Here is a 19619-nt window from a genome sequence, read left to right on the forward strand (position 1 = left end):
TCGGGACTTGACCTGAATTCCACACTGTAAGGGGTTTGTATGTTCTCCCGCATCTGCATGGGTTCTCTCTGGGGGCTCTGGTTTCCTCCCAACATTCAAACGAAATACGTACTGAGGTGTAGTAGGGTGATACAGTGTAAATTGGGCTGAACAGACTTGTAGGGCCAAAATGGCCTGTTAATGGTGCCCCATGTGTAAATATATTTTTTTAATTAAAAGTTGGGTAAACACAAGGTTATAAAATACAGAAGTTGTTAACTAGAGAGACTGGTATCTCCCTAACCCTCCTCATAGACCACATGGACTAAATGGATAGGCTTCTATGCAATGTAAAGGGACTTGGAAGAGAAAGAAACCAAGAGTTAATAGTGGCTACAAAAGCACCCATTCCAACACAACCTTAAATCAACTAGTTTATAATTCAGTGAAGTTTACTCCGACTTCAATCTGTGGAAGTCATTTTTTTTTTCTGCCAGTAGTTTCAATAGAAATTCATTACAAATGCACAATACATAATCAACTGTTTTTGTTCAACATTTACAAAACATGGGTCGAAACATTTATACTCCACTTCCCCTGACATCAGCACTGATTGTTCCATGTCCTGTAAATACAAGAAAGAACATACAAGCATATTAACAGAATATATACAAGATACAGTAGACTGGACAGCTATTGCCCATCTGCATTTGTTTTGCAACAATCACAAAATATATCTTCATTTAACAGGCAAGGCCATTTTTAAACTGGTACCCGCTTTTCTTTGAGGTTCGACCGTGACAAATTTCACATCAGCAAAAATGTCAGCCAGTCACACAAACACTGAATAGTATAAATGTTGCAGCAGAACTTGTCCTTTTATCTGGGTTATGGATTCCTTGCCTGGACTGATGAAACAATGTCCTCCTTGGCAGTACAGGTGAACTGACAGATCCAGCTCTCAGTGCATCTCAGGTCTATGGCCTGCCTAATTCATCAACTGACTGGTATCCGTGGAGCAATGGTGAGGGTGCATTGGAAAGAGATTTTCCATTCCAGTGTGTACTCTGGAAAGGATTCTTACATGGGTGGAATGATCGAGAACCCTCTGTGCTGCCTTTGATCAGAAGGCACAGATTTTAGATAAACAAGTGGCCCAGCAGGCTATGATCCATTCACAACTCAGCAAAAGCAGCACAGGCTGTTTGGGTTACAGAAATGTTCCCTTACTGAATTCACAATCACTGCCCAAAAATTTTAAGAGATGAAATAAAATTCTTTCTCACAGAATTTATGTGCGAAAAAAGTTGGTCAAGTTGTTTCTTGATGCATCAGAGATTGTGTAGTTTACCTTAGAAAGTCACCATTCAGATCTTTTTTCTAGAATTCAACCTCCACTGGTAACCCCAGGGGGTCAACTGTGAATAATCATCTTGAAGATCATGCAGTCTGGTGCAGTTTAGGAATCTGGCCTGTGTGCAAGAATCTTATGATACCCGAAGGAGCTTTCAGTTTGTCAGTAGATCGGCACTTGCACTGTGCATTTTCTGAGCATTGTTAGTAGGAGGAGATGAAAATATGCTGATCATTGAACTGTTGGGAGTTTCTGGAGATCTGGCAACCCATGGCAAAAATAACACGATTTCCGTCACTGTCCTTAAATAACATGTCCACTGAATGGATACCTCTGCTCAAATATCTGTATCACTCAAATACTTGTGTAGCATGGAGGTTATTGACCAATACTGCAGGCACAGCTTAATTATAAAATTTTTAGAACCTTCTTGCTTTCAGGCTTTTGAATCGCAGTTGGAGATTTTGTCAGTCTCGACATGAAAAAACATTTCTTCCCCACCCCTTCTCTCCATTCGATTTTTATCCATGGAACCAGTTGCTGCAGTATTTGGGGGGAGTGGGAATTACTCTTCAATTACAGTAGTCTCCAGGACAATACAGGAAAACTGGTAACCCAAAAGCTTACAAAAGCTGCAGTGTCGGTGAACTGTGGAGACGGGACATGAAGAGCAAGGGATCACTGAATCTGCTGCTGAGCTGTCAGCTGTTTAGGCATGAGGTGTTGGAACTTAGTGCCTGAAGGGATGTAACTGGTTAGTCCCTGGATAAAATCAAGGCTGACATCAACACAACAGTAATATGGAGGTGTAGAAGTGTGTACGTGTCTCTGTGATAAAGATCCAATAAATCATGGGACCAGTTAGTTGGGGAGTGAAGAGGATATCCACTCAGCATCAATATGATGCTGTCATTTCATGCTTCAGGCTGATGACCCTGGAACATAAGCTCCTAGTTATCACATTGATCAAATGCAGAATATTCCAAAAGATTGATGGAATTTCATAAAATCCATTGATCTCATATAGGACCCAGAGCACCCCTTCATGAGAAAGGGAGAAAGTGAGGCCATTCTGCTGTGCACTCGCTGCCAATTGGGTTATCAACTCTCCATCCAGTCCTGGAGGCTCGTGGGATAATGCCCATGGCAATTGGGGAATCAAACATATCTCAAAGAACTTCCCATTTTCTTTGAACTCTTTCTCTAACCATTACAAGATCATAGGAACAGTAGAACAACTATTTTAATTGTATCAGTAATCACCCAATTGCACACATTTGCTTTCTGATTGGCTGTACACAGCTAGGATGGATGAGTCAAGTGTTCAATAGTAAGCTGAAGGGAGCAGAGCAGCTGAATAGATCCAACCTGCGAACCCAGGAACTCGATCCTAAACCTCATCCTGCCTACTGTTCTGCACACAGAGGAGAATGGTCTCCTCTCACAATGGCTTGGAACTGCATTTAGGTACTGGCAAGTTTGCTGTACTTTATCTAATCCTCTAGAACACAAGGGGGAAAGTAGAAACTAATCGCCTGCAGAAGAGAAATCCAGCCAGATAAAGGAATTATTTATGAATGAATTTCCTTAAGTTATCAAGTTAAATAGCCTGACATTATAACCAGTAGTTTAATTCATGAATTAACAAAAGAAAATTGTGCAATATCACCCTTCCAGGCATTCATTCCAAATCAGGAATCTCAGCATCGAGCAACTCTAGAAGCAGGAGATTTCTCTCTCTCTCACACTCTCTCTCTCTCTCTCTCTCTCTCTCTCTCGTATAAAGCTGTTAGTTACTAACACCAGTCTTTCTCAGTAGAAAGTGCAAATCCATCATCAAATGCTTGATTGTCCTGTTCCATCTTCATCACCTAGGGAAGAATTCTGTCGTATTCCAGCCCATTCCGCGCCACCTTTACGATGGGTCTATATTAGCATCGGGAATAAGGAGCATTTCCAGAAAATCGATGAGCCCCTCAGCCCTGGTGAAGTGATCTCAGACTTTGCTGTTCCTGCTGCCCACAGTAACGGTCCATCCTGTCAGGGATCAGAGAGGCAGAGTGAGCACCTTGGTCATTCCCTTCCTCAGCTCAACCACATCTTCAACTGTCAAGCAGACTTGCTCACTCCATGGAGTAATCTACAGAAACAAAAATCACTTCAGAAAGGAGCAGAGTTTACTCTGAATTGAAGCAAACCAGTTCAAGAACACAAGGTCATCACCATAAGTGTTATCTTTCACCTCACTTCGCTGTACTAACCCCCATATTACCATGCCAGGGATGGGAACTGCTGTGCCCAAGACCAGGAGAAACTGCAGAAGGTTGTGAAAGCAACTCAGACCATCACACAAACCCTACCCCCCTCTTCTCCACCTCCCACTGCCTTGGAAAAGCAGCCACATATTAAAAGATGTTTCCCCTCACCAGCCACTCTCTTCATCTTTCTCCCTTCATGAAGATTTACAAACACAAGAGCGTGCACTACCAAATTCAAAGAGTTTCCTACTTATCGTTATCAGGCTCCCAAATAAACCTTACAATAGTAAAATTATGTTGGCTTCAATCTGCAACTGCACTATATCTTACTTGTTGTACTATGTTTGAGTTATCTAGCTGAACTGCTTGCAAACCATATCACTGCATTTTGGTACATGTGACAATAAACTTTAGTTTATCTTCCATCAGAAATGTACTCTCAGCCTTCATGAGAATCTCAGCCTTCATAGAGAATTTCAAAGATTCACTACCCTGAATGAGGAAGTTTCACTTGACTCTTTATTTTTGGGATTGGGATATCTGGTTCCAAATGTCCCAGAGAAGAAAATATCCCTGGCTTTATCCTATCCAGCTATGTATATTTCAAAATAGCTACCACTTGTTCTTCTAAACATCAGACAACCTCAACTCAGTCTGTGTAATCTTGGTGAAACTTTGCCACACCTTCTCCATCACAAGAGGATCCTTCCTTGGGTGGGGTGACCAGACCTGTGCTCAATTACCCAGGTTCCATCACCCCAGGTCCGATACAATTGGAGCAGGTGATCTCTACTCAAGGATCCTCATAGTTACAGCCAAGATTCTGATTCCCCTTACAGTTCGGTTCTGGACTACTTGTTAACTTTCATGGATTTGTGTAGCATAGAGTATTCCATGCAGTACAGAGGGAATGCTGCATTGCCGGAGAAGCCAGCTCTGTCTCTCCCTGCTGAACCCACTGAGCACCACAAACCAGTCCCTAAATGGATGAACTTGCCCATTCTTGACTTGGTTCCAAGCCCGCCTCCAATCCCAGCCTGACTCCTCAATCTTTCATTCCTGGAGTGAAACAAATAAAGCCACACTATCCCAACGTAGCTACAACATGATAACAGAAACTAAACTCCACTTCACGAGGAGTGCTTTAGAGACAGTGCCGTGTTTTTACACACCAGGCAACCTCCTAATCCTGAATGAAACCATGCAGAAAACATCAAAGCCCTTCAGCTCACTTACTGTTAACGTTTTACATGGTGACTCACTAGCAGCTACGTCTGGGTGTCCGTGTCCTGGTCCGAGGCCACACAGAGACGAGCTTCCTTCAGGGACAGGTACGTCTCCTCCTCAGGATCGTAGTAGTAGAACTTGCTCAGATATGAAATGAGGGGTCTGAACAAGATGAGCAACAATCACTAGGGAGCCAACCTCATGGAAATACAGAGCTCTAGGCAGAGGGAGGCCATTCAGCCCAACCTATCTGTGCTAGCTCACTGCTTGATCTATCTGATGTATTCCTAATTCCCTACATCTCCTTCCCTGGAATCCTGCAAAAGCATCTTAGAGCCTTCTATTCCCAATGCCATCAGGTAGATGGATGTTGCAGAGATCAAAAACCAACATAGGAGGCAAATCCCAACCCCCCTCCCCATATACTTATCCCATTTCAGGTCCCAGAAATCTACACAGAAGTGCAGCCCTCCCACAACAGCACTCACAGCACTCACTCAGGCCACAGACACACACCTCTTCCCTACCAAGGCCACAGAAATCCCCTTCCCACTCAGACAAGTGGACACACACCACACTACCTTCCTCCCCCCCACCCACAAAAGACCAGTGAACTCATCCATACAGCTGTCCCCTCTACTCAACGCCAATGCCAACTCACTTTGGGAGTGGGAGCTCAAGGATGTGATCTATTCGGACAAGTTGCCGGATCCGGAAGCGACACAGGTGCTGCAGAGACTTCACGTTGCTGAAGCGTGAGACTGGATAGAGGAGCTGGACAGGGGTTGGAGGGAGACCTGCAGCCAAACAGAAACAACTAGAGCAAGGGTCCAGTGTACAAGATGGGGCAGCGTGATCCTACAGGGGAGGAACTGCACAGGAGAAATAAACTGTTTAACCCACCATATGAAGTCATCCTGAATTATGAATGCAAAATTATCTGCCTTCATTTTTGATCAAAGGTTAGTCTGCTTTTATATCTGTCTCATTTGCATCATCCTCCCCACTATGGAAGAACACGTTTCCCAACATTTGTTGTTGCAAGTCATCCCATGCCCAGCAGCAGGTACCATTCACCCATCAAAGCTGCCTCTCACGAGCTCTCCCAAGCCTTCCTGCAATACCCAGCTCAGAAGTGACCAAAAAGTCAGTCTTCAGCACAATTAAAACCTTGTGTGTAGTTGACTGCCAATCTTTGTGTAATGATGTACCCCTGGAACACACAATTCTATTTAATGAAGTCAGGACAGGGAAAAGCTAACAATCTCTTCCAGAACCCCAGGTCATGCACTGTGTGAAATCTCAGCCAATTAAAATCAATCAGCGTCCACCTAAACAAAGAGTCAAAAAACAAGCATAGCTTGACGGTGATATTTTCTCTGGTTCAACTTCACAACAGAGAGTCAAACCAAAATCATTTGAGCAGGATGCTCTCCCTTCCCTTCCTCTTTGCCTCATCATCTTTCTTTCTGATTGTTGGAATACTGGGCACAGCTAGTGGCACCTCTCTGTATGCCTTTACAGCAAGCATAAGTTGAGAAATTTTGTGCATCATTACATTTTCTATATTAGCACATGGCAATAAAAATCTTGCAAATGGGGGCAGTTGTTGGAGGATGATGATCAGCCATGATATGCAAACTTTAATAGTTGAAAGACCAAGTTCCCTTTTCTTTTAAAAAAGTAGTAATGCATTGCTTCAGAGATCTGATTGTTCTCAAATTTAACTACCATTTTAACTGCAGGGAAGGTGAAGTCTCCTGTGCACAGCAACTGTAGAGATTTTACCAGAGGCATAAATGACCCAGAACCCTGTGGTGGGAGCTTTCCTTGAAAAATTAATACAAGAAATTTACAGCAGGTATAGACCTTTTGTTCCAATGTTGTGCCGACATAATAAGCTACTCTAGCTGCCTAGAACTTCCGTTGTGTAGAACCCTCCATTGTACTTGCTCTGTTTACCCATCCATGCAAAATCCTATTGTACCAACCTCCACCACCATCGCTGGCAAGCCACCACATGCAGCCACGACTCTCTTACATCCCCCCCCCCCCCCCCACCCTGTACCTATTCCCAAGCACCTTAAAACTATATCTTTTGAGTTAGCCATTTCAGCTCTGGGGAAAAGATTCTGGCCATCCACATGATCAATCCCTTTCTTCATCTTGTATACTTCTATCAGGTCACCCCTCCCATTCTCTGTTGCTCCAAAAAGAATAGACTGAACCTATCCTCACATGCAACATCCTTGTACATCTCCTCTGCACCTTCACTACAGCATCCACATCCTTTCAGTAATGAGGTGACCAGAACTGAACGCAATATTCCAAGTTGAATCTAACTAATGTCTTGTATAGCTGTAATATTACCTCACACTTCTTGCACTCTATCCCATACTTTTTAAACAACACTATCAACCTGCTTAGCAGCTTTGAGTGCATGTGTACACAGGTTCCAATATCTTCAGTTTTCATTAAGCTCAAAGTCTTGGACCAGCTCAGTGCAGAGAATCGGCTAGGGCAGGTTGAGGAATGACATAGTTGAGCATCGAAGCAGTGAAGGCTTTTCACTTTCCTTTAGTCCCCAGCTCTAGTATTTGCCAAAGCCCTTTCCTGCTCACGGTGTCGAAGGCTTTGGTGAGGTCAACAAAGGTGATGTAGAGTCCTTTGTTTTGTTCTCTGCACTTTTCTTGGAGCTGTCTGAGGGCAAAGACCATGTCAGTGGTTCCTCTGTTTGCGCGAAAGCCGCACTGTGATTCTGGGAGAATATTCTCAGCGACACTAGGTATTATTCTATTTAGTAGAATCCTAGCGAAGATTTTGCCTGCAATGGAGAGCAACGTGATTCCCCTGTAGTTTGAGCAGTCTGATTTCTCGCCTTTGTTTTTGTACAGGGTGATGATGGTGGCATCACGAAGATCCTGAGGCAGTTTACCTTGGTCCCAACAAAGCTTGAAAAACTCATGCAGTTTGGCATGCAGAGTTTTGCCGCCAGCCTTCCAGACTTCTGGGGGGATTCCATCCATACCTGCTGCTTTGCCACTTTTCAGTTGTTCGATTGCCTTATATGTCTCATCCAGGGTGGGAACCTCATCCAGCTCTAGCCTTAGGGGCTGTTGAGGGAGCTGGAGCAGGGCGGAATCTTGGACTGAGCGGTTGGTACTGAAAAGAGATTGGAAGTGTTCTGACCATCGGTTGAGGATGGAGATCTTGTCGCTGAGGAGGACTATGCCGTCTGAGCTGCGCAGCGGGCTTTGGACGGGGTGAGGGGCTGTACACAGCCTTTAGAGCCTCGTAGAAACCCCTGAAGTCGCCAATGTCCGCGCTGAGCTGGGTTCATTTGGCGAGGCTAGTCCACCACTCATTTTGGATCTCCCGGAGTTTGCGCTGAAGATGGCTGCATGCGCGACGGAAGGCTTGTTTCTTCTCTGGACAGGACGGCTTTGTAAGGTGAGCCTGGTGGGCAGCTCGCTTCTTTGCCAGCAGCTCCTGGATTTCCTGGCTGTTTTCGTCAAACCAGATTATCCAACTGCACGAAAACCAACAAGGTCGGGTCAGATACAGCAATGAGCTCTCTGAACCCTTCTCCATTAACAATGGCGTGAAGAAAGGCTGTGTTCTCGCACCAACCCTCTTTTCAATCTTCTTCAGCATGATGCTGAACCAGGCCATGAAAGACCTCAACAATGAAGACGCTGTTTACATCCGGTACCGCACGGATGGCAGTCTCTTCAATCTGAGGCTCCTGCAAGCTCACACCAAGACACAAGAGAAACTTGTCCGTGAACTACTCTTTGCAGATGATGCCGCTTTAGTTGCCCATTCAGAGCCAGCTCTTCAGCGCTTGACGTCCTGCTTTGCGGAAACTGCCAAAATGTTTGGCCTGGAAGTCAGCCTGAAGAAAACTGAGGTCCTCCATCAGCCAGCTCCCCACCATGACTACCAGCCCCCCCACATCTCCATCGGGCACACAAAACTCAAAACGGTCAACCAGTTTACCTATCTCGGCTGCACCATTTCATCAGATGCAAGGATCGACAATGAGATAGACAACAGACTCGCCAAGGCAAATAGCGCCTTTGGAAGACTACACAAAAGAGTCTGGAAAAACAACCAACTGAAAAACCTCACAAAGATAAGCGTATACAGAGCCGTTGTCATACCCACACTCCTGTTCGGCTCCGAATCATGGGTCCTCTACCGGCACCACCTACGGCTCCTAGAACGCTTCCACCAGCGTTGTCTCCGCTCCATCCTCAACATCCATTGGAGCGCTCACACCCCTAACGTCGAGGTACTCGAGAGGGCAGAGGTCGACAGCATCGAGTCCACGCTGCTGAAGATCCAGCTGCGCTGGATGGGTCACGTCTCCAGAATGGAGGACCATCGCCTTCCCAAGATCGTATTATATGGCGAGCTCTCCACTGGCCACCGTGACAGAGGTGCACCAAAGAAAAGGTACAAGGACTGCCTAAAGAAATCTCTTGGTGCCTGCCACATTGACCACCGCCAGTGGGCTGATAACGCCTCAAACCGTGCATCTTGGCGCCTCACAGTTTGGCGGGCAGCAGCCTCCTTTGAAGAAGACCGCAGAGCCTACCTCACTGACAAAAGGCAAAGGAGGAAAAACCCAACACCCAACCCCAACCAACCAATTTTCCCTTGCAACCGCTGCAATCGTGTCTGCCTGTCCCGCATCGGACTGGTCAGCCACAAACGAGCCTGCAGCTGACGTGGACTTTTTACCCCCTCCATAAATCTTCGTCCGCGAAGCCAACCCAAAGAAAAAAAAAAAAAGTCCCCAGCTACACAAAATATCTACGATCAGTTGCCTACACTATCGGGAGCTCAGTGAGGGGATAGCATTCAGCTCACTAAACCTGCTGCCACCACTGGAGAGGGGAAAGAATTGTTCCATATCAGTCTTGAAAGGGGCTGCAGCAAATTAAGTCAGTCATTGAGAGATCCAGCCCAGCAAAGGCCTGCTGCTCCCATCTGTCCATATTGACCATCAAGCACCCAGTCATGTGGATCCAACATCAATCCCCTGGAATTATTGTCCCTATATTCCCCAACAACTCTCCCCAGATTCTACCACTCATCTACACCAGGGACAATTTACAGTGGGCAAATAACCCACCGACACACATGCCTTTGGAATGCGGGAGGAAACGGGAGCACCCAGGGAAATCCACGCATACATAGTCAAACTACAAGCAACCAAGGTCAGGATTGAACCCAGGTGTTTGGCTCGGAAGAGGAAGGAAGTGCCACCAGTTCAGACCCTGACTCAACATGGGTCTATAATGTGGGTCTACAATGTGGACAGGCCGTAGAGCTGCACTAGCAGAAGGCTGCAGAGAGGGCTTTCACGTCTGAGCTCATGAGTGCAAAGCGGAGGGGAATGCAAAGTGCAGAACAGAATGGATCCCAGGCATGGGCCGCCTCACATGTGCCACTCGGAAGAATCCAGCCCAGGTCACACCTGGAGATCAGAAGTCACACAAAGGATGCGCATTATATATAAAAATCCAAGCCAGGAAACATACCTGGAACCCGGGAGCGCAGAAAATAGAGGAATTTCCCATTTTTGGAATGCATGATGGCCCTCTCAATGAACTCAACCACGGATTGGCAATGGTCTTCAAATTTTGGGTGGCACCACAAACTGAAGGTACCTGTGGGTGAGAGAACAGGCACAGTGATGTGTGAATGAACACAACCCAGTGGACTGGATCAGTCCTGTCTAAACAGTTCAGTCGGCCAGTCTAACAGACCAATGCAACTTGCTGTAAACAGTAACAAGGCAAATATCCTCCTGCTGTTCTCATCTCATTCACATCCTTTGTAGTCCACTGTCCTGTTCTATCCTTCCAAACTTGCCAAAAGTATGAAGACTCTGGACTAAACCAGAGAAAGATTGTGAGGCTAGGTGTACACCACCAGGGATCTTGCCTCTTAATTTCCCAAATTATTTCAACTATTTTTTTAATATAAATCAGCACCTCTGATGGAATGCTCTCCATGATCCAGGAAGATTGCAGCTCAGTATTGCTCATATAGCTCAATTCCCTCCAAGCAGACACATTAATGAACACCCTTCCCATTACCTTGAACACCTACGCTCTCCACACCATCCAAGAAACATTTACCAGGGCTACTATGTCACTAAACCTGCGTCACCAGCAGCAGGCACATGGGATCATCAAGCTTTTTTATACCCATCCCTATCACACAACTTAACCACTCAGCAGACCTTGTTGATAATCTGAACAAAACTATTCCCAACTATATTAGGTCAGTAAGCTGTGTGAACGTATAATGCCTATTTATTGAACAACCTCCCTCAGCTCTTGCAACCTTTAACAGCAGAGATCTTGGAGCAGGAATGTGTAGATTTACTTAAATATTGTCAGATGAAGCTTCCATTTAGTTGGAAAGGAATTAATCTTTTTACAACAGTTTTTGTACAGGTTAGAGATCAAGTATTTTGAACACCTCTTTACAAAGATTTGATTGTAATTCAGGAGAACTCATTTGCACTAACGATGGGTTCGTAACTACAGGCCAAGTATTCTGAGTATAGAGTAAGAGGTGGTGTGAAGAAAGGTGGTGTGGAGAACACTGCTTTCATGACAGCAGAAGGAATTTTCAAAAGACAACCAAATTAATGTTTGGAAAATCCTGTATAAGGGACTGGGATTAATTGTAGAGCTGTCTCAAAGATGCACCACAGGCAAAGAGCCAAATGGTCTTCTCCAGTGCCACAGACAAAGGAGCAGAAATAGGCTATTCAGCCCATTGAGTCTGCCCCAGTATTCAATCATGAGCTGAACCATTTTCCCACTCAACTCCACTACCTAGCTTTCTAACTGTAACTTTTGATGCATTTGCTAATCAAGAACCGATTAATCTTTACCTTGAATACAACCAGCAACTTGGCCTCCACAACCCTCTGACTATAGAAATTCCTTCGTATCTTTGTTTTATGTGGATGCCCTTAAATCCTGAATTTGTGCCCTCTTGTCCTGGACTCTCCCACCAGGGGAGACATCCTTTCTACATCCTTGATAACACCTTTGAACATTTGAAAAGAGATCTCCCCCATTCTCCCAAATGCCAATAACCAAATATTCCTCAAATGATAATTTGCTAAATTTTGCTGGTAAACCTGGTCTGAACCTCTCCAACATTAATGTATTATTTCTTAAATGAGGAACCCAAAACTGCTCACTATACTCTGAGGTCTCCCAGTGTCTTGTAAAGCCTCATCATCACATCCTTGCTTTCATATTCAATTCCTCTTTAAATGAACGTCAGCCTTTATTACATGCCATATTATTCTAAATGAGTAAAACCTCAACTTTGACAAAGTCAGAAGTTACAACAGCCACGGGCAAACAACCTTTTACTGTCAGTCAGCCTGAAGTATTAAAATTTTACTGGAGGTTTTCAATAAGCAGGCACTGACCAATTTTGGGGAACTGTAAAATGTTCCAACTCAGGCAAAGACCACAATGCAGTACAGAGTTCTGAAATTGCCTTTCAGTATTGATGTTAAACTAATGGCATCAATAAAAAAAAATAACATGGCCTGATTTTGAAGCATTCTTCACAACCCTGTTTATCAGGTCAATGCCACACTACTTTACAACCAAAAACACTGCAGATGCTGAAAAGCTGACCTTTTTTTTAAAAAAGGCAGATGGTGGAAAAGTTAAGGCAGCATCTGTGGAGAGAGAAAAAGAGTTAACATTTCTGGGACCCTTCACCAGAAAAGATAGTCCAGACCAGCAATTCTCATCAGGGGCTGTATACCCCCTGAGGGCCTCAGTACATTTAAAACAATGGATCGTGGAGGGGGGTGGGTGGAGGGGAATGAACTAAAATCAAAACTTTTTTTTTAAAATTGTCATTATGAGAGAAGTACTGAACAAAACCAACTAAACTTGCCTACTTCCAAGCAAGGGAGGGCCCCATAATCTTTGAGCAAAGTCCTAAGAGGCCATGGCCAAAGAGTTGAGAATAACTGGTCTAGGCAGCAGAGCAGGTGAAAGAGATCAATGACTGGAATAAAGGCCACTTCTTTGGTGGGGTGAAATAATAAGGGTATTTGCGATAGTTCAGCTGCTAGCATTGTACAACTTTACCCAATGGGATGTGCTCTGGAGCCACACCACAGCTTGGTGAAGGGCCAAGACCAGAAACTATAACAGTTCACATTCCATCAACACTGCTGGGACTTTGCATGGTTTTCAGCTCCATGAGACCCTACTTTGGAAGTTCTGTAAGTCAAACCACACCTTAAAGTCCTTCCCCTGCTGTGAAACATTTAGGACATCCCAAATTTAGAAGAAATTTGCTAAGAGGTGGCTAAGGCTTTGAGCGTCCTGGCATTCACTGGGTGCCAGACCCTGTGTACAGCTAGCTCCTTGTTTGGGGTCTGGAGAATGAGGAAATCACCCAATCATGATTCAGGAACACTACAAAAGCCATGCTGTTGACCAATGCCTGTCAGCACTGTAGTGAGACATTAGAGTGAGGCTTTAACCCACAGGCTACATCTCAAGCGAGAATTTTCATTTGTAGCTTGAAGCTGGTGCTATTTCTGTAATCAATACCGAGTACATGAGCGAAGTCTATCCATCCAAAATGCTCACCGTACTTTCCCATGAGGCATAGGCTGACCTCCCACCTACCCAGCCACACAGCCATAAACCATAGGCTTGCTCCGAATGTGATGTACAGTAGGAAAAATAAGCCAAATGGGCAATAGGCAACGGCATTTGTTTGAGCGGCAGCAAGTCAAATGGACCTACACAGGTGAGCAGAGAGGCAAAACAAACACCATCAAACCAGAGTTACAGAACCCATCTTTCCAGCTGGTCCACAGTGGCATCTCTCCCAGCATCCACACCCAGAATGCATTGCCACAGGTGGTGGTGGAGGATGGTACAATAGGGGCATTCAAAGACTTGGATAGGCATGTGGATGTGAGGAAAAATAGAGGGTAATGAATGTGATGCAAGGAAAAATTAGATTGTTGTGGAGTAGGTTGGCACAACAAGATGGGCTGAAGTGTTTGTACTATACTACAGTGCTCTAGGGTTATTTACATTTGTCACAAATATACTACACTAGTGGTGGAGGGAGTGAGTGTCTCAGGTCTACAGAAAGATGGGTTCTTCTACAGGGACTGGGACAAATGTCAAAAAGATCAAATGCTCCATTTTTCTTGTTGAAAATGATGTACAGGGTGGAGTGGACTATGCAAGACCTGCTGATATCCTCTAGCATTGTTTGTTTTTGGTAGAATCACAGCATCTGCAGACTTTTAGGTTTCACTCCACATCACATCTTGACAGTTGGACAATACCTGACAACACAAGAGACCATGGAAGTTCACAAGAAACCTCAGCAGTCCCTTTGCCTCCACAGATGCTGCTTTGTATCTTTTTACCCTGAGAATGAATATTTTTCAAAAGGTTGCAGAGGTGACAAAGGCCTGGAAAGATAACCCAGAAATCATCAACATCCTTCAATGTAGGGAACCTGCTGCCCATACCTGGTCTGAGTCCTATATGATTCAAGTCCCAACATCAACACGATGGCTTATTCTAACCACCAAATTACATTAAAGTGCTGTAACATCTCTGAGACAATAGTAATCATCCCATTTCCATGGCAACTAGTAACAGGCACTGAATGAAGACCTTTCCAGTGTTTGGGAGTTAAAAGGTTTGTTAGAGCAGGTCCTACAAAAGGAGTTGAAAAGGTTGCTGAGAGCTCAAGATGGCCAAAAGTGGCTTCTAATGTCCAAAGTATATTGAAAGGAAAAAGTACAAATTACATACTCTAGCTTGACTCCACAGCAAGTGACAAATTATGATTCTGTTAAATAAGCAGTATTAAAATCTTATATGGATTTTGCTCTGAAGAAATCTGTATGTTTTGACCATGGGTACACTCAAAAGGAATAAAAAATGATTTTGACAGATTGAGAGATTTGATATTAACTGAGGAAATTAGAAGGTGTGACCAAAAGGAGATTAAATTATACCTGGGAGAGAGACGTGGCAACAAACAGTTAGATTAGTAGATGAATTTGTTTTAGTTTACTAAAATACATTCCAGAATAGTAGGCATTTTCATAGAGTTAATGTAGAACAGATTAATAAACCTGTTCATAAGGTTAATGAGGAGCAGGATAGTAAGCATTAAATTAAATCTGGAGAAAATGTTAAGAGAAAAGATGAGGTGGGAAAGGACAGAACTTCTGCATTTGCATATCATTTTTGTAATAAACCTGGTCAAATGATTGCAAATTTTCTAGTGTTGAAAAAGAAAGGAGAAAAGGAGGTTTTACCAGAAGCATGAAATTTAAGGAGAGCATATGTTCCAAACCTGGTAAAGAGGTCATGGATGGTTTCAAACCTTTTATGTAAGAGTGTTTTGTTTCAGTAATGTTGGTAGAACAACGGGTTCCAGTTAAAATTCTTAGAGATACTGGGGCTATTGTTGGAAGGCATTTTAACTCTGGATCAAAGAACTGACACTGGGGAGACACTTAGATTAAAGGTGTTAGAGGTGAGTTAGCGTAAATATTGCTTCACAATATTGTGCTAAATTCAGAGTTAGTTAAAGGACCTGTTGTAGTAGGAGTAATTTCAAAGTTACCCATGCAGAGTGTCTCATTTTTATTAGGGAATGATTTGGCAGAGGATAAAGTTGGTTCATTTTGGAGATTAACAAATCGGCCTAGTAAGGATGAGGCAGAGACGATGGTGAGATATATCCTGCATAAGCTGTGACTGTGACTAAGTAAATGATGAGAGTTAAAGTTGTTAAAGATTTTCCTGATACTTCAGAAGTACCTTTCAAGGAGCAGGGTCATTGTGAGTGTAAAGATTTCTCTTTGTCAAGGAAAGGGTTAATTCAGCATCAGTAAATAGATACAGATCTTGTTGTCTTAAGAGAAAAAGCAGTAACTGAACAGAAAGAAATGGCTGGTGGAGATATCTTGAAGGGTGAATTGTTAATAAAACCTTATTATGAGAATAGAGGTAGTGGAGAACAATCTGTATCTGAGATGATAGTTATGTTACGGAGAGCAAATCCCCAAAAACCAGCAGTAATAGATATGCACTACAACACAAGGTTACTTAAACAAAAGTAGTTTTTAATTATAATTGAACAAGAAAACAGAACTGAAATTTAACTTATTACTTAACCTACCTAACTACTTAATCCCCCCTTTAATACGAAGTGCAGATGTTTGAAAAAATCTTTGGATCACAATCCAAACTCATTGGTTGCAAGCAATTTTTGGACTGTGCACAGAAGTTACCATTAACAAAGTTCACCAGTCTTTGGTGCTTAACAGGGAAATGGTTACTACTCAGGAGGGTTCTTGCTGGTTTTCAGAGAGAGATTCATTTTCTACGACATCCGCAACCGATTCCTTCTCAATCAGTCTTGCTGATGAAACATGTCCCCTACAGGGTTCTCCAGATGATCCTCTTTCTTTCAGGTCTCCTTTCAGACAGCTAGTCTTCTCCTTTGACCAGGCAGCCTTCCAAAGTTTGTCAGCTTGTCCCTCTGGAATGGTTTTTTGTCTCTCTCCTCTCTGTTTCACACCCTCCCTCTCTTAGTGCAAAACTCTTCTCCTCTGCCTACAAAGATCACATGCTCTCCCAGGCAAGCTGCTGTCAATACTTTGTTGCCTCCTGTAAAAAGCACTCTGCAAATATTCTGTTTTAAAATGTATGTGTGCAAGCTACTCTAACAAGTCCTCCCAAACCACCTCTAAATACTCTGTAACAGATGTTTACAGGGTTGAGGAAGATGCGGATCATAAGATTATGGAAATAGAATCTTGTGAGTATAACCTGTCTAATTTAACAATTTGGAGAAATCTGAAACAAAAGTTAGGCCATCTTAAGTTACAAGAGCAGATGCAGTTGAAAAAATTACTTTTGAAATATACAAATTTGTTCCCTGATGTTCCAAAAAGGACATCAGTGATTTATCATGATGTAGATGTAGGAGAAGCAAGTCCCATTAAACAGCCCCCAGATAGAATAAACATTTAGAAGAGTAAAATCATGGATCAGGAGGTGGAATATATGTTAAGGAATGACATTAGTAGACATTTGAATTTAGATTGGAGTTCTCCTTGTATTCTGGCACCAAAACCAGATGGAACAGTTAGGTTTTGTACAGATTACAGGAAGATTAATTCAGTAACTAAAACATATCCTATTCCAAGAATAGATGACTGTATTGATAAAATTGGCAAAGCTAAATTTCTTATTAAATTGGATTTGTTGAAGGGTTATTGGTGTGTGCCTCTAACTGTGTGAGGAAAGAATAATTCAGCTTTTGTAACTCCATCCGGTATAGACAAGCATAATGTGTTATCTTTTGGCATGAAAATTACCCCTGCAACATTCCAAAGGTTGATTAATTCGGTTTTCCAAGAGTTAGCACATACAGATGTTTATATTGATGACTTGGTCACAAAAAGTGAGACATGAAAAGAACATTTAAGGCAATTGGACAAATTGTTTGCAAGATTATCTAAATCAAACTTAACTGTTGATTTAAGAGTCAATTTGTAATGCCATGGTAACATACTTGGGTCATGTAGCTGGTCATGGCAAAGTTCCACCTATTCAAGCTAAGGTAAATCCAATTTCTGAGTTTCCTATTCCCAAAAGTAAGAAAGCAGTGAGAAGGTTTTTAAGAATGGCAGGAATATTTTTATAGGAAATTTTGCAGAGGTTACTCTTCCTTTAACAAATCCTTTGACGAGAGGGGAGAAATTTGTGTGGACTAAAGATTGTCAGGCAGCGTTAGAAAATTTAAAGAAGATGCTATGCCATTTCCTTTGTTAGAATCTCCTGATTTTGACAGACCATTTTCTATAGCAATGGACACCAGTGAGGGAGCAGCAGGTGCATTTTTAATTGCAAAAACATAATGAAATTGACCATACAGTTGCCTACTTTTCAAAAAAATTCAATGTTCCTCAAAGGAACTATTCCACTATTGAAAAAGAACTGTTAGCCATCATATTTGCTGTGCAGAATTTTGACATGTATCTTTATACCTCTCATGAACCAATTGTGATATTCACTGATCACAATCCTCTGGTGTTTCCTTACGGTCCCTTACAGCCCTCGATTTGAGACTCTCTTACTTTCCCCCAGCCTTTTGGGCTTGCACAACATAAACTGAGGCCCTTACCTCGATAATGCTCCATCCTGGTGTGGTGGGTGATCCCCTGAGAACGGAAACTGAGGCTGAGGATGTATCGTGGGTCTGAGCTGTCCCTCACCAGGAACGAACCATCCGGCTTCCCTTTCAATTTTATTTCTGCGTCATCCCAATTCATCGGACCCCAGTACCAGCCACACTGCAGGGGACATAGAACCATAATTGGCCTCTGCTCAGTCTATCATTTCCTCAGATTGCCCCAAGAACCTTCAATCTGGCAGTTATTTTGACGCATGATGATGCTGGGAATTTTGCAGCTCCTAAAAACTGTAATAACCAGATCATCTTGCTTGAGGACAAGGACTGGCCAGGAGACCTGGGAGAACATTTGTGAATACTGACCCAAAATTATTTGCATTGGAGAGGACAGACACTGCATCCAGAAGACTGGCCCCTTTACCAGATCAACATTCCTTCAGTACCACCCCAGCAATGGTGGCTTGAATTAGAGAGTCAGGGAATAGGAGCTTGATCTGCTATTCAATCATGGTCGATCTCAATGCACCACCTTCCTGCCAGATCTCCAGGACCCTCACGTCTCTGATAAACCAAAAAAAGGGTTTGTTTCTTTACTTTTTTTCATATAACTGTTTTCTGCAATGGTCAGAGTAATGCCAGTGAAGACTCGTACCTTTTCAAGCTCCCGTAAGCTGGCAGCAAAGCTGTTGGAATCTCTCATGGTCAATGGGCAGTGCTGAGGCTGCAGAGTCATTGGTCGGATTTGGGGAGAGTTCCTCTGCAAAGTGACTGGGTGAGAGAAATAAAATCTTAATTAGCCACATCAGAGAACACAGCAAGAGCAAGGTACTCATCTCATCATTCCATTCTTTCAGAGCAGCTTCAAGGCAGGCAGCAACTCTACAATGTGGAATCACTGCTGTTCAAGTCCCAACCTATGCCAAGTTACTAAATGCAGTGACTCCCATTTTCAATAATACCCCTTCTTTTCAATGTTCATTCTATATTTTTCCTCTCTTTCTGGGCTTTCTAAGCTCCACCCTACCAACGTGCGTCCTTTTAACACCAATGCCCATGGCTCCATTACTGGAGTAAAAACACAATGTTGGAGAAACTCAACATGTCAAACTGTGTATTTTATGAGGCAAAGATAAAGAGTAAAGCACAAAAAAAGGGCTCAAGGCCAAAATGTTAAGTATCTTTACTGTGGCTACATAAAGTACACTGTTTGATCTGCTGAGTTTCTCCAGCATGGATGTTTTACTTCAGTGTCTGCAGACTTCTATGTTTTGATCAATTACAGGAGCCATGTTTAAAACCAACCATTGCAATGGCCTCCAATTCTTTTCATTCTCATCCTTCAAGGTGCCACTTAAAATCTCCCTTTCACCACACTTTTGTCTGCCTATCTTAATATAAGCAAGTCTCAATGGAATTCTCCTGGTGGACACGTGTAAAAAAATTTACTCAGTTAATGCTTTGCAAATACAAATTATTTTGTATATCAAATCAAATATGTAGCTGGTTTGACATGGAATTACATTATTTCCTTTCACAAAAGCAAT

At 43.1% G+C, this 19619-nt stretch overlaps 1 protein-coding gene across 7 annotated transcripts in view; it reads right to left on the bottom strand.

Moving 5' to 3' along the window:
• Window positions 1-395: 395 nt before the first annotated feature.
• LOC138750168 (suppressor of cytokine signaling 7-like) overlaps window positions 396-19619 on the bottom strand; it is a 64060-nt gene continuing 44836 nt past the window's right edge. Inside the window, exons 4-9 of one of the 7 annotated variants that reach the window (XM_069912321.1) lie at window positions 18728-18843; window positions 18067-18235; window positions 10368-10496; window positions 5480-5615; window positions 4854-4980; window positions 396-3370 (exon numbers count right to left, since the gene is read on the bottom strand). In XM_069912321.1, coding sequence (XP_069768422.1) covers window positions 4860-4980; window positions 5480-5615; window positions 10368-10496; window positions 18067-18235; window positions 18728-18843 — 671 coding nt within the window. In that variant the 3' untranslated portion in view covers window positions 396-3370; window positions 4854-4859. Of the gene's footprint in view, window positions 3474-4827; window positions 4981-5479; window positions 5616-10367; window positions 10497-18066; window positions 18236-18727; window positions 18844-19619 lie in introns of those variants that run through there. The other 6 variants (XM_069912320.1, XM_069912318.1, XM_069912317.1 and 3 more) reach the window with 6 other exon arrangements.

The sequence above is a fragment of the Narcine bancroftii genome (assembly GCF_036971445.1).
Source record: "Narcine bancroftii isolate sNarBan1 chromosome 12 unlocalized genomic scaffold, sNarBan1.hap1 SUPER_12_unloc_2, whole genome shotgun sequence".
Lineage (NCBI taxonomy): Eukaryota > Metazoa > Chordata > Chondrichthyes > Torpediniformes > Narcinidae > Narcine > Narcine bancroftii.